The sequence below is a fragment of the Rhinopithecus roxellana genome, chromosome 16 (assembly GCF_007565055.1).
Source record: "Rhinopithecus roxellana isolate Shanxi Qingling chromosome 16, ASM756505v1, whole genome shotgun sequence".
Lineage (NCBI taxonomy): Eukaryota > Metazoa > Chordata > Mammalia > Primates > Cercopithecidae > Rhinopithecus > Rhinopithecus roxellana.
The window spans coordinates 107,698,169-107,712,843 of record NC_044564.1 but is presented as its reverse complement, the minus strand read 5'-3'; the positions used below and the strand labels follow the sequence as shown (position 1 = coordinate 107,712,843).

The 14,675-nt window shown below is 40.5% G+C and overlaps 1 protein-coding gene across 2 annotated transcripts in view; it reads right to left on the bottom strand.

Moving 5' to 3' along the window:
• GRIN3A (glutamate ionotropic receptor NMDA type subunit 3A) overlaps window positions 1–10,733 on the bottom strand; it is a 179,856-nt gene extending 169,123 nt beyond the window's left edge. Inside the window, exon 1 of one of the 2 annotated variants that reach the window (XM_010374158.2) lies at window positions 9,608–10,733. In XM_010374158.2, the coding sequence (XP_010372460.2) occupies window positions 9,608–10,306 (699 nt within the window). In that variant the 5' untranslated portion in view covers window positions 10,307–10,733. The remainder of the gene's footprint in view (window positions 1–9,607) is intronic. The other variant, XM_030920259.1, reaches the window with a different exon arrangement.
• Between the last annotated feature and the right edge of the window lie 3,942 nt (window positions 10,734–14,675).

Sequence of the window (14,675 nt, the reverse complement as noted above, 5' to 3'; positions counted from 1 at the left end):
ACAATATATAGAAGCAAATTATTTGTTTAAAGGAGTCTCTGTTTAAGAATGTCTAGTTGGGACTGAAAAAATATCACTCCACAACTAAGCCAGATTGTGATTCTGTTAGACAAAGACATGCTGAATGTTTAACTTTATGAAAGTAAAAACTTTTCTTTTTAATCTGGAGAGTATTAACACAACTTGTTTGGCTTCTAGTTGAGGCCTTCTATCCAAAAACACCAACAGATTGCATGCAGGTTGTACTGCCACCAAAGTGCTTGCTACTGCCCCAAATGTTCAGCAAGTTCAGCTAATGGCCACCCCTAGCGGTGGGGAGAGGAGTGACAACCCATTTCTAAGTCATTTCTAAGAATGTTATTGAAAGGTACTAGTGGAGCTATTGTTTGGAACCGTAGAGACTCAGCCACTTGCAGTATGATGAAAATATAGACTACAAACACAAAGGAAAATCCCGCCTTTTAAATAGAAATAGCATAATGCTCAAGTTTCAAAAGCCATGTCAAGTCTGCATTTTCAGAAAATTAAAAAAAAAACTACTTTTTATTTCTCCTGTTCTTTGATGCCAGTGCCCAGTTAGAGTGATAACAGGGTTTTTCTTAATTGTACTCCACTGTTACTAAAATTTAAGCCATTATCCTTGAAAGAATAAAACACATTAAATGCGACTCAGGGTTAATCTGTGGAAATGCACAGGTAGTAGTGCATGGGCGCTGCTTTTATAATCAGAAAAGCAACATGCATCCAAAAAGTCCCACGAAGTTGTGTGCATCAGTTTTGATATTGTCCACATCCAATAAAACATGAAGATTTTGCTTCATGAGGTGTACCATTTCTAAAAGCCTTGGCCTATAGCAGTGCTACTTTCCCTTAATCTTTGGGTTAATGTAAGCCATATTGTTACTTTAATACAGATAAAGCCCATATGAAAAAGGGGAGACTGCTGAACCTTCAATCCATGTCCAGGTAGACTCAGCCCTTTTTAACAAGAATCCCCAAATATCAATTGGGTTGTAGTTGCCAGTGGGTGGAATCACCAAGCTTAACCTTTCTCGACATTTTTCTCCAGATGCAAAGTATATAAGCTGAAATGGAACTTGCCTTCCAAGGACAAGGTGGGCCAGATCCCTTTCTATCTTGTCATCTCCTCCTTGCAAAAGTCTGTGTGGGCAATTATATTATTTCTTGTTGTTGTTGTAACAAATTACCAAGAACTTAGTGATTTAAAACAATACACACTTACTCTCTTATTACTTGTGACTAAAGGTCATAGTCTGAAATCCGTTTTGCTGGGCTAAAGTCAAGGGTGGCATTCTTTCTGGAGCCTCTAAAGGGAGAACCATTTTCTTGCCTTTGAATTTCTAGCAACTGCCTGTATTCCTTGACTTATGGCCTCTTCTCCATCTTCAATGTGTGTCACTCCAGTCTCCGCTTCCTTTATCACATTGTCACATCACCTTGTCCTCTGACCTTGACTTCTTCTGCCTCCTTCTTATAAGAACCCTTATGATGACATTGAGTATACCTGGATAATCCAAGATATCCTTTCTATCTCAAGGTGCTTAACATAACCACATCTTCAAAGTCCTTTTGGCCATAAAAAAAATATATGGTTTTGAGGATTCAGATTTGGAAGGCTTTCAGGGACTCAGCCCTACCACACCAAAATAAGCTCACTCTTGTTTCATAAGCTCATATCTGTTGTCCTCCATCTCTTCTGCCACTTCTTTCTTTTGTTTGCTTAGATGGAAGATCAAGATTGAGAATTATGAAGTGCGACACAAACCTGAAGCCCAAGTCATATGTCCCAACCCAATCCTTTTCTAAAGACCTTTGCACCAGGGCACTGGGCATTAATGTATTTATTAGTAAAATGAAACTGTCATTTCTGTTCTATTGTTCCCTGAGTTTAGTTCCTCAGAGCCTCCTATGAAAAGTTATAGCAATAGATAGGAAAGACTTATGAGTTCCTCACTAAAACTGTCTAACAGACCAAAACATGCTTCTTCTTAACCTTTATGTAACTGCTACAACACTCCAACCACCCTGAACCCATATAAAGGAGCAACTAGGTAAAACTGGACTTCAAAGTTCACTTCTTTGCTGACCTACTTTGCACACATTTAAATTGTGGGTAGTCTTCGGTGAACTAGAACTCTAAATGGGATTCAAAACAGCAGATTTCTTCATTTTTCTCAGGGTTAGTTTGCTGGAGCTGGAAGTCTTAAGCCTGAATATTATGGACATGCTGACAATGCATATAGAAGTTCCCCGGAGAATAAGGGAGAATATTTGAGTTCTTTTCCTGATTAGTTTTTATGGATCTTGCCACATCAACACTTTATGCTAAAAGAACAATTTTCAACATTGTAAGAACACACTGCTCTAGGTACATATGATGCAGTCCTTACCATAAACTTATAAGATAATCACATTTTAGGACTTAATAAATTGAAACATGGAGACATCAGGTATGTTTCCCAAGGTAGGATGTCTAAAAAGTCGTACAGCCAAGATTCTAACATAGCTCTGAGCTTCTCAAAAATGTAATCTCTTAACTCCCACCTTATATTTCCTCCATCGTATGTTATAATTATCTCATTTACATTATAACAGTAATAATATTTGTCCTGCTCTCCTCACAAAGTAACTGTGAGGATAAAATGATAAAAGAGATGAGAGAGGGTTTTGATAAATTTAAACATACACTACAATTTATTCTTTCTAAAATATGTATTTTCATACTGAAGTATTGAAAGTCTAGATGAGAAAGTGTAAAGACAACTTATCTTTTTTCTCTTATTATTTTTTAATTCAGTAGGTAAAAATGCTTATTTTTAGAAAAATAGAAGCATGAATGAGAAAAATGTAGACTTTCACCCTCTATAATCACTGTTAAGATTTTTATAAATAAAGTTCTAGACTTCATATTTTACAGGAACAAGGTCACACTTTACACACATTTTTGTAAAATTTTTCTATCTGTGTCAATAAATATATCCTCATTTTGAATGAGTATATTGTACTCCATTAAAAAATTATGATTCAATTAATTAAATTCCCATTGTTTTGAACATTTATTGTATAATATGCTTTTAATAGTCCAACCTGGAAGTAGATACTTCTCTCTTTTATCCTTTTTTTTTTTTTTCTGGGATATTACCAAAGCTGTGATGGATCCAATCTGTTCTTTGGTTGAAGGCTGACAAATAGACTAAGTTAAGAAGGCGCTATTAGTCTATTTTTCTTCTGGATGGCTTCTCACTTCCTACAATGCATAGCTCTTTCTATTTCTCCATATTTTGTCTATACATAGTCATTTACTTTACAGGGCTGTTAGGAGATTATTTAAACACATTTGCGAAAAAGCCTTAAAAAACATATATGCTACAAAAATATATATGATTAAAATTCTTCCTAAATCTATGCTTCAAATGAATAATGATGAGGTATAATTTATCCTGACTAAAAAAGGAGTCAACCTGCTTAATTCTCTACCACATGTACCCTTGCAGGCTCATCTCCATTACCAAACCGGCCCTGGCCAATCAGACACCAGCCTTTCAATATCAGTGTTTACTCCTCATGACATAATGCCAGCCAGGTCAAGGATCAATCCACTCCTTCAAGGCAGGAGATCAAACACAGTTGATAGTCTCCCTGAAAGTGCATGAATCTTACACAATTATATAAAACATCTGAGAATTTGGCCGAGGTGTCAGGTTGAGGAAAGGAGAAGGAAAGGGAGAGAGTTGGCTTACTCTTAGCTCATCTGTTCTCCAATGCTCTTTTCTCCTGTGATCTCATAGCGAAAATATCAGCAAAAGACAACTGAGAGGTTAAAGATTTCAATGAGTTTGTCATTCATACATTCACTCAAAAAGTAATATGGCAGATGCTAAGAGATGTTCTTTCTTCTTGCCTAGTTTTATGGATTTGGCATCATATTTCTGGTGCTACATAGATCCTCTACTCTTGTGTATATGTGGCAGTAGACAGAGCTAGTCGAAAAAAGGACAATGAGATTTCTCATCTCTACATTTACTGTTGCCACTAAAACGAGCAATACTTTCCTAAGAGGGTATACGGTCGTCTAGGGCAATGGGACTCAAAGTAGCTGGTTTGTAAATTATTATATATCCACGATGAGATAAGGAACTTGGGTCAGTATGAATCAACAAACTGCTTTCCTTATCAAGAAAGCTTGCTATGAAAAAATTTGGATGTTTGCTTTGTGGTGTAGTTGGCAGAATAGGAGTGGGAGTAGGGTAGACTCTGTATGGTCATAGTTTCCTGAATGATAGTTTGCCTATAGATAAAACTTGTGATCAATATGGAGGACCAACATTTCTCAAATATCTTGGGCATCTTGATGATATTTCTATGGCAGGACCTAAGACTCTAGAAGTTGTGTTAGATGTGCCATAGGTTAAAAGTTGCTGTTAATACAGAAACAGTACTGTGACATGCCTTCTTTTTCCAGGCAAGTGTGTAACCTACTTAGGAACTTGGTTTTTTTTGTTGTTGTTTGTTTCTAAACCCACTTTGTCTTTAAGAGAAACAAAATGAGGGAGAGGGTAAAGAGGAAGGTGTGAGGGTGAATGGAAGCATTTTACATGTGAATCATATCTCATTTTGATTAGTTATTGCTAATAGAAAATTAGTTGAACTTTAACACTTAAGTGATTCTTATCAGATAATGACCAACATCTCTCCACTAGTTATTTGGCTAACACTATAAATTTTCCAAGTACTTTTACTTTTTCATTTGGTTCATAAAATATCTTTGTCAGATTGGTGAAGTACCTTCTTTTGATTGATAAGTGTAAATTCTCATTGATAAGTGTAGATTCTCAGAGATAAGTGTAGATTCTCAGAGATAGTCACATGCCCAAAATTACATGGCTAGTAAGAGACAGATTGGGAACATCTGCAATGAAAGAGGCAGATTGGGAACATTTTGGCCACTATTTCATATGCATTTCATTACATTGTGCTCTTTTAACTAATGTGGTTGGAATTTGACTGGGGGGTTATTTATAAAATAAAATCTAATGGTACAAAATCCATGGTGCCTTCTGCAGCACCAGAGGATAAAACACAAGGAATTAGAAATTGGCATCAGTCTTCAGACAGCTCAGCTGATTCGATCATAAATTAACTCTAAGATATAATGGTCAGGCAAAATCAAGAGCAAATATATTTTTCATGGATTCAGTGATACTCTTCAGGCAAGCACAAAGAAAAGTGGGAGAGACAAACTAATTGCTCAATAAATAGCATCTGCTAGTCTCCTTTGCTCTACTTACCTAGAAAAACTAATACATATTGTAAGTAAATTACTAAATTAAAAAATACTTCCAAGTTAATGCCAGGTCTCTGTTCTTCAAGAGGAACCTGTAAAAGATCACTGCTTTAAAAAGTTTTACATCATTTGACGTTTAATTTGAAATTGTTTATCTTAAAGTCAGCAACAATTAGATGCGACTGTCAGCTATTCATCATGAATTGCAGAATACATTTCTCCCATAGGAGAAAGAGCTGTGCTTTGCATAGAGCAAGTCAAAGAAAACCAATGCAGTTGAGAGCAGATGTTTTAAAAATAAATAGCCCTTACAGGTCCCCTCATGAGGTACCCCTGTGCCATGCAAAAATAGTGCTATATTAGCCAAATTCTAATAAATAGGCTTCAGTGCTTAGTACTGTACTGTCAGAGAAAATGGACAATCTAAAACACTTGTATTTCCATGAAAGAAGCATATATTAATTTGTTAGTACATATCACTCATGAAGCAGGCAAAGTTGTGGTTGGTGTATTCAACAAGAGTGTTGAAAATAGTAGTGTGATCACTTTGTTTTTTTTAATAAAAAAAAATTTAAGAGTCGGGGTCTTACTATGTTGCCCAGGGTGGCATGGAACTCCTGGGCTCAAGCAGTCCTCCTGCCTCAGCCTCCCAGGTAGCTGAGACTACACATAGACACCACCATGCCTGGCTGACCAGTCACTTTTGAATTGCATGGATTTGGATCTAAGCCAATCATATTACATCATTAACTCTGCCTAACAGAACCAATATGAAGTTAACGTGAGACGTATATTATCTTTAAAAATGTGTACTTGTCACTACTTCAGCAGGTAAACTTTAAGGAGCTAACTTTGAAGAAACTACACAAACCCTGTAGAAGAAAAAGTCATATGGAAAGGAAAGAGGAAGAAAGTATAACTGCAGGAACTTAATTTAAGTGTAAATGGAATTAGGTTCATATTCAGCATCATTATTTGAAGGTCATAAGAATAGAATTTAGAACAAAGAAGTAATCATTTTAATAAAACAGGTTAGCCTCAAGTGGGGTTTGAGTGTTGTAGTGAAGTCAGAATTCTTTTGATGGAAAACTGCTTTGACTCCATCCTTTGTTTAATGTTATATTAAGCTTTTATTATGCAGTTATAATACGCATATGTTTTCCAAAAGTAGTTAATTAACTTACTTTTAATGAATTTCCCTACCTGAAAGAAGTTGATCCCCTAGAAAGTGATGATCTTATGTGATGATCTTGTTTTGAATACGTAGTATGTTGAAATAAAACTATTATGCTTTTCTCAGGGGTTTGTTCATCTCAGTGGTAGCTCTTTCTATTTAAGAGTTGTGGCACTGCCGGGCGCGGTGGCTCAAGCCTGTAATCCCAGGACTTTGGGAGGCCGAGATGGGCGGATCACGAGGTCAGGAGATCGAGACCATCCTGGCTAATGCGGTGAAACCCCATCTCTACTAAAAAAAAAAAAAATACAAAAAACTAGCTGGGCGAGGTGGCGGGCGCCTGTAGTCCCAGCTACTCAGGAGGCTGAGGCAGGAGAATGGCGTAAACCCGGGAGGCGGAGCTTGCAGTGAGCTGAGATCTGGCCACTGCACTCCAGCCTGGGCGGCAGAGTGAGACTCCGTCTCAAAAAAAAAAAAAAAAACCAAAAAAAAAAAAAAGAAGTTGTGGCAGGATGTTAATAAAACTATTGCTCATTATTTAAAACCTTCAGATGAATGTAATCAACAGCCCAAAAGAAAGTGAGAAAAAACAGCTATTGCTGCTCTTGCTCTGAAAGCAATTTTGATTTAAGTAAGGGACACAATTTTATTTTACTTGGTTGTGTGAAAAAGTCCACTTTCTTCTAGAATCGTTTATTCAGGCAGTGGCACACAACCAACAAATTAGGTCACTGGGCAGTAGACTCCAAGGATGGTGGCTAGATTAAGTCAATTTTATTTAATGTGTAAAATGAGTTTGACATCCTTTTATATATAGAAAGTTTTTAAAAATCACATCACTGCATTAGAGGAAGGTCCACTTTTCCAGAGAAGCAAGGGAAAGATCAGTTATTATTTTCACGGAAAGCGGATTATGATCATCTTAAAATTACATATTACAGTGACTTGACATTTACCAGAACATTTTAAACATAGAATATTATAGAATGACATTTAAATGATATAGGAAAAGTAAGACAAGTTAGATATGTTTGAATTTAAAATACAAAGGGAGATGAAAGAAAATGTAGTCAGTTGAACAAACTAGATCTGAGTTAATATAATAATCTCTCCCTTTCAAGATGTGTGCCATGAAAGTAACAGTGACAACAGTGATTTAAAACATGTTTCTGAGTTGAAATACAGAAGCAAATGTGCTTGACAGAGTATGTATTTTATTGTCGGCTTGTACCTGGAGGACTTTATTGTACCCCTCAACCCCTGGTCTTAGAGCTTTGAAGTTTACAGATTCTGGATTTTGCTTCATGGTTTTTCTGGTCTCCTTGTTGTAATGTGCTGTCGGCTGCATACATTCATTCTAGAACACAACTTCCCTTCTAACTAAGGAACATGAATTCTGGTGAAAAATTCTTGCTACTTAAGACTCTTGCCAAACAATCTACAAATGAAAAGGAGTCTGGAGACCGTGACCACTACTGGCAACTTATGAAATAGTAGGTAATAAAGAAGCAATGATGAGAAGCAAGTGATGCTGACTCCTGCATTTTGTTAGGTCTGATTCTACATGTATATTAATAATGATGCACCCTATGGATGCAATTTCATGTTTATAACACTTTGGTCATGGGCAGCATTGTGCACCCGTGTTTCCCATGCCTTCCCATCTGCTGTCTACACCATTCAGATTCAGGTGACAGAAATATTTTATGTAAAAGTTAATTATCCTACACTCTACAGATCAAATCTCTGTAGTTCAGCCAGGAATCTTCTGGGCAACTGCTGAAAATGGCTTGCACTCACCCTTCCTAAGATTAAAAATGTAAGATTTATTTTTTTCCAGAAAAAGAAATCTTTAGTACTCCCTTGACAATTTATGCTTAGATTCTATCAAACTTTTCATTGTATATTGCCCTGACTCATTTTGGTTTTTATCTCGGCACATATATCAAAAGTGGAAGAAGATTGGAAATACATATTTTTCCAGCTGCAAGAGTTGAGTGAAAATGATGTAAAGTCAGAAATCCTCCGTAGTGTGGACATTTTTACTAGTACATTGACCAACGTTGATCAAGTCCCCGGACTTTTCTCAGTTTCTCAGTCTTTGAAATGGACGCATGCCAGTTACCTATTTGCTTCATAAATACTTTGTGCAAGCCTTAACACAGCTTGAGATTATGATAAAAGTAACATATAAAAGGCAGAAAACTCATTACTAAAAGGACTCTATCTTGTCCTTAAATATTCATCTCCTCATTATTACTTGTCAACGTTAAGTTCACAAATAGCTCTTTCATTGAAAATATATTTAGCTTTTTTAATCAATAAGAAACTAAATCATTTAATTCCTTTTTAAAAATTCTTAGATGATGGGGACAGGAATGGGCTGAACACAGCAACTGAATACCAGCCTCTGAGTCCACATTACATAGAAGGAAAGTAGGGACAAAGAAACAATCCCCAGATAAATCTCCCCGTCCATCTTTACGCTTTTATATATTTCTAATGCTTTCCAATATCCAAGACTAATTGACCACTCTTCTTTACCTATGGCTTCTGTACTAGGTGCAGATTTTTCTATTTCCCCGAAGGAATTCTGAGCGATGTGCTTTCTTGCTTACACTCTTGCCTAAGGCTCAGGCACACCTTCCGAAGAAGTCAGAGAGAGCAGATGCTGCTTTTCCGCCACATGCTGTCAGAGTTCCTCTTGGGAGTGTGACACCTAGCAGGGAGCCAGGGATACCCCACCCCCATACTCTGCTCTTGTGGGTCTTCAGAACCTTGACTGCTCTCCACAGTTCTGAACCTCGACTTCTACTTCCCGTTGGGCATCCACTAGATTTCTCCCAGCCGGTCAAAACATGATTTTCTCTCATATTCTCCCCACATCTTTCCTTCCAGCCGCGACATCGCTGCGCGTTTTATTTCCATCCGCGCTTAAAATGTTTTATTCTACTTCTACTAAGGTCCTTCTACCTATCGACTACGCACATGGCCCAATCGTTAAACAATATCAAAGTTATAAAGCAACAACTCCCCTCAGACTTTACCCAGCCGTTTTCTCTCCCCTCATGCAATGGTCCCGGCCCCCAGCAGCGCCCATCTCCACTCACGCACCAGACTCCTCTCACCTGACTCTCCCGCGGAAACTCGTGGCGGACGATGCTGATTACTGGAATGTGCAGGACTAAGCTGACCAAGTCGAGCTCCATCATCTCGCCCTGGCTCTGGGGGAAGGCGAGCAGCGCCGACACTCCTTGCACCACTACGGTATGGCACACACTTTGCAGGAAGGAGAAAGGGTCACTGCTCCACGGCGAGCTAGGGGAGGAGAAGGGCAAAAGCGGCAGATCGCCCAGGCCTGCCTCAATGGCCATCACTACTTCCAAAGACAGGTTGTAGGGCAGCAGCCCTTCCACGCGGTTCAGGTTGTCCACGGCGAATAGGAGGGCGTCCCGTGGCCACAGGGTCTTCGCCCTGGCGCCCTCGCCGGGCTTAGGGGAGCCCGGCGGCCCCCGGCCATGCAGGGTGCTCCCCAACCAGCGTGCGCCCGGAGAGGGCGCCGGGGACCGCCTCGTCCCTGGCTCCGGCTCATCCCTCTGGGATCCTGCCGGGCTGCCGTCTGGAGCGCGGCTGGCCGCGCGGGGGGCCGTGGTCCAGGGCTGCAAGTGCACCGCGCCCACCCTCACCGCGTGCCCGATGCGCTTGAGGATCTGGCAGGGCTGCGGGTGCGAGGAGGAGCCGGGCACCCCAGCCAGCACCAGTGCGCAGGGCGGCGGCAACAGCAGACAGACCCTGCTCAGCAGCCACCACAAACTCAGTCTCCTCATTACTGTGACCCGCAGGGAGAAAGCGCGCCCCCTCCTGCGCCGGTCTCTCCCCTCTGCAGCCGCTGCCTGAGGTCTCCGCCTCCAGGTCCCGCGCGCAGCTTCACTCCACTCGGTGAAGCAGTCCCAGGAGCTGGAGCGGTCTCTAGGCCATCCAAGTTGGAGCCTAGCACACCCCCGGCAGTCTCAGATCCCGCTCCCAGGTCCCTCCAACTGGCATCCTCTGCCCGCCCGGTCACTGCGCGCAGCAGGCAGGCGGGCGGGCCGGTGCCTGTCACCCGCGGTTGGAGCGCCCGTTCCCTGCCCTCCCCATCTACAGGGCGCCTCGGGCACTGCGTCCGGCCCCGCGAGGCGGCTGGGCTGAGAAGCAGCCGGAGTTCCTCAGGGGCAGCAGTGACAGAGGAGCAACGCGCTCTCACTTGGATTCTTTTCCTTTTCTGCCTGGGCGAGACCCACTTATTTCCTGAGGTCGCGTTGGAGGGGCGTTCACGCCCGGGGTGTGGAAAAGAAGCCAAATCCACCTTGTTCCACTGTCGGCCACCCTCCTGCAGGCTCCCCCAGCGCTGACTTCATTTTCTCTCTTCTCTCGCTACTTCCTCTCTGCCTCTCTTCGGTTATTTTTCCGCGGAGTCGCCACCGCCGCTGGCTTCCTAGGAGGAGCAACGCGACTGGCCAGCAAAGGGTGGCTCTGCTCTGAGCGCCAAAGTTCTCCCCGCCTCAGCCGGCGCCTCCCTGTTGCTGAGCCCTGGCGCCTGCCTGTCGCTTGGCTGCGCTAAACGCCCACTGTTCGTGAGATTCCCGAGTGGCACATCCCGCGCCCCTGAAAAGTCCTCTCCCCTCAAAGGCTGGGAGTCGTAGTTGGCAAAATTCCCTAAGACCTAAGAAGGAAAAAAGGACTCTGAGCCAGTGAGAATTCTGAATTCGGAGTCGCACCTGAGGGATCTGAAATTCGGTGGTTCACTGAAATAGGTTCAAAGAGACTGTGATTTAACGAGCTTCTGGATGTGTCGCTTTTTTTCTAGCTAAGGGTATTAAAGTAAGAATTATTTACACATTTTTATCTCCTCAGCTTCTTTCTCTCTGGCATGTGTGCCTTTGCATTTTTTTTTTTTTTAAAGAATCCCTGTTTTTAGGTTCTCAGAATTAAAACAAAGTGAATTCAAAGCAATTCTTTTAGTTCAATAAAGAGTTTCAAAGTACTTTGAGTTTCAAATGCAGTCAACAGCAGTTCCCAGTTTAGATCAAGAGTCCCCAGATCACAGTTTCTACTAAGTTATTTCATTTGTATGGTAATACAGTGAAGTCAATGTGTTGTGATCTAATCTTTTCCTCCATGATTTGAATAATCTGAAACTAGAAGGTAAGGAAAGAGTTAAGGGCAGGCCTGTGGTTTGCACATATACAGTAGATTAATTTTATTTTATTCCACAGTATTGTTTAGTAGGAGGGAGAGATCCATGGGGTGGAGCAAGCATTGGGGATCAGCATTTCTAAGTCTAATACCACTTCAGGAGAACCATGACCTTGGCAATTTATTTCACCCAACCTTGCCCTGCTGTTTGGATCTGCTAAATTGTTATGCAAATACAGCTGGCTTTTAGCTCTGGAGAGTTGATTTGATTCATGAGCTAAAGTTTCCATCATGCTTTAAATCCTGGGATGAAGAGACTCAAGTGAAGTGAAAATCCCAAGAAGGTTGCAAAGTGAATGCTGTTTTCCTCAGCCCAGATCTTTAAAGATATCTCAGAACAAATTTACCAGACATTCAACATCGTTTTTGCAAGACTGGATTGCTAGAGAAGAAAAGTCTCCCGTGAGACAAAAGTGAAAATCATAGTAGGGGGCTGAATGAGGAGGGAAAGAAATCCTCCTGATGCCTGAGAGAACATCCCATGAATGGAGATAAGCTGCCTCTAATGTGCTGGAAATTCCCCCTTGTTCCAGAGGATTCCATTGATTGAGATCTGAATAAGAAAAGTATAGAAGCGTGGGGTCCTTACATTGCAGGAAGATTGAGTATCTACTAATTGTATAGTAAGGAGGTATGTTTGTCTGTACTCGAGTGTGTGTTTTGAAGAGTATAACGTATAACATTACAGGTCATGACCATGCTTCAGAGTGGTACTGTTAGTCATTGGCATTACACTTATGTTCAGATCAGATTCCCAAGAAAACACATGATGATGGAGAATAGTTTGATCTGATCATTAATAACATCTTAGAATCACTGTATATGCATTAGGTTTTTCACAAGTTCATGACTGCCTCAAGGGAATAACTGAACTGCTCTTACACAGAAGACCTTCCCAAGTTTCTGAGGATAATACTGCACCAGGTTGTGATAAAACTCTAGTTAAACCTGGTGAATACTGAGTGAACAATGAAGAATGGCTCTCCCTTCTTGCGCTTCCTTTTGTTTCTTTTGGGGCTTTTCAATTATAATTGACTGGTGTCCTTCCTGTTTTCCTTTTGCTGCTTGGTTTTCTTTGTTCAAATCATGGTGGTCTGAGCGTATCTAACAAAGTTGTTCTCTCTCCTTTCCCCAAATCTTCTTTTTCCTTTTCCCTTTCTCCTTCTTGTCCACCTTTTTCATGTGTCAAGGGTCATCATTTTCAAAGTTCATTTAAATTCAACAACCAGTTTTTAAGCTCCTAGTATGTGTCAAGCATTGTTGTCGGACCATCCTGGAAACAGATGAATAAACTCTAGAAAAGTGGAGTTTTCCCCTTTCCACAGGATCACATAGTCAATAAGTGAACAAAATGCTAACATAGAGCTTATATTCTAGTGTGAAAGAGACAATAAAATATACAAATAAATAAATAAATAAATGTAGGGTATGTTAATTGGTGCTAAGTAGAAAAAGAAAGCAGTGTAGAGGAAGTATTAGGAGGAGGATGGGTTGTTATTTTAGATGGGAAAGCCAAGGAAGACCTCCCTGAGAAGACAGCTTTTGAATAAAGATGTAAAGGGGGGTAAGGGAGTAATTCATGTGAATACTCTAGGCAAGAATTTCCAAGCAGGGTAAACTACATGCCAAGGCCCCGAGTGTTTCTGGAAGGTTTAAAGAATAAAGAGGGGTCTGGAGTGACTGGAGCAAAATGATCCAGGGTGAAGGTTGTGGCAGGCCAGGTCAGAGAGGCAATGAAGAGGTGGCAGACAATGTAAGCCAATGAAGAGCTCTGGCTTCTACTCTGAATGAGATGAGAAGGCATGAGGGCAGGGACATTGGGCAGAAGAGTGATAGAACTAATACTTTAACGGGATTACTACAGTTGTTTTGTTACTAATAGACGAAAAGTGGTTAAGAGTGGAAGCCAGAGGAGGAGAAAAGGAGATGAGGCTATTGCAATAAGCCACGTGAAAATTGACATTACTGTCAAATCGTAAAAATCAACCTCAGTAGGTTTATGTGATCATCCCCATTCTAAAGAAGAGGACATTGAATTTGAGAAAAGTTGAGTTATTTGCACAAAATTGTTATATAGTGAGTGGCATTGTGGCTTCAATATTTCAAGTTCATCCCAGCTGTGTGGTTGATAGCAAAAATCAGTTGAATTTCAAAATTGGCTCACTCAGAGATTAAGCTTTTTAAAAATTATTTTCTGATTCAAAATGAGAATTACTGATCTAAGAACCCATGTTGGAGAGTCAAACAAGCCAGAACAAATCCAAATGTAACATGTGCTTTTGTTCACATCTGTGTTTTCTGGTACCAGTAACGGATGGACTAAAAGCTGAGATATATTGCTGTGGTGGTAGCTAAGGAAAGGCTACAGTAAAGGATGCTGTGGGAATTAGGAGTTAGATTCTTTGCTCAGTATTATTTCTCCTATGGATATGACATTTAACCTCTCACAGCTGAAGCTTCCTCCTCTGTACTGCAGTTGTGGTGACATATCTTGGCAGTTGTCTATATAGATGCAACAGTATACAGCCTCCTGTGAACCTTTTCAAGTTCCATGGGAATGGGAGGCTTCTGGTGAGTCTGGAAAACTATCTTGTGTTTTTTCCTATACCTTGACTTATTACAAGTTGTATTCACATCTATCTTTGTTTTGGTAAATGGCCATAATATTAAATGGCATGTTCCTAATTCTGGGTCAGCCTTTTCTTTTCAATAGTAATTATGTAGATTTTTATCAATATTCAGATGAAAAATGTGTTCTCCCCTAGCTAGTGCATACCCATAGTCTCAAATTGTGCTGCCTTCCACATTGGCTCCTTTGTTTCTATTGCCAAGGACCTTGTTGTCGTATGAATCTTCCTGGATAAAAGCGAAAAGCAAACAAACAAAAATATGTGGAACTCTTAGATAATCTATGGTAGCAGAATTTTAGGAGGGAATGAATCTAGAAAAAAATTAGGTCAG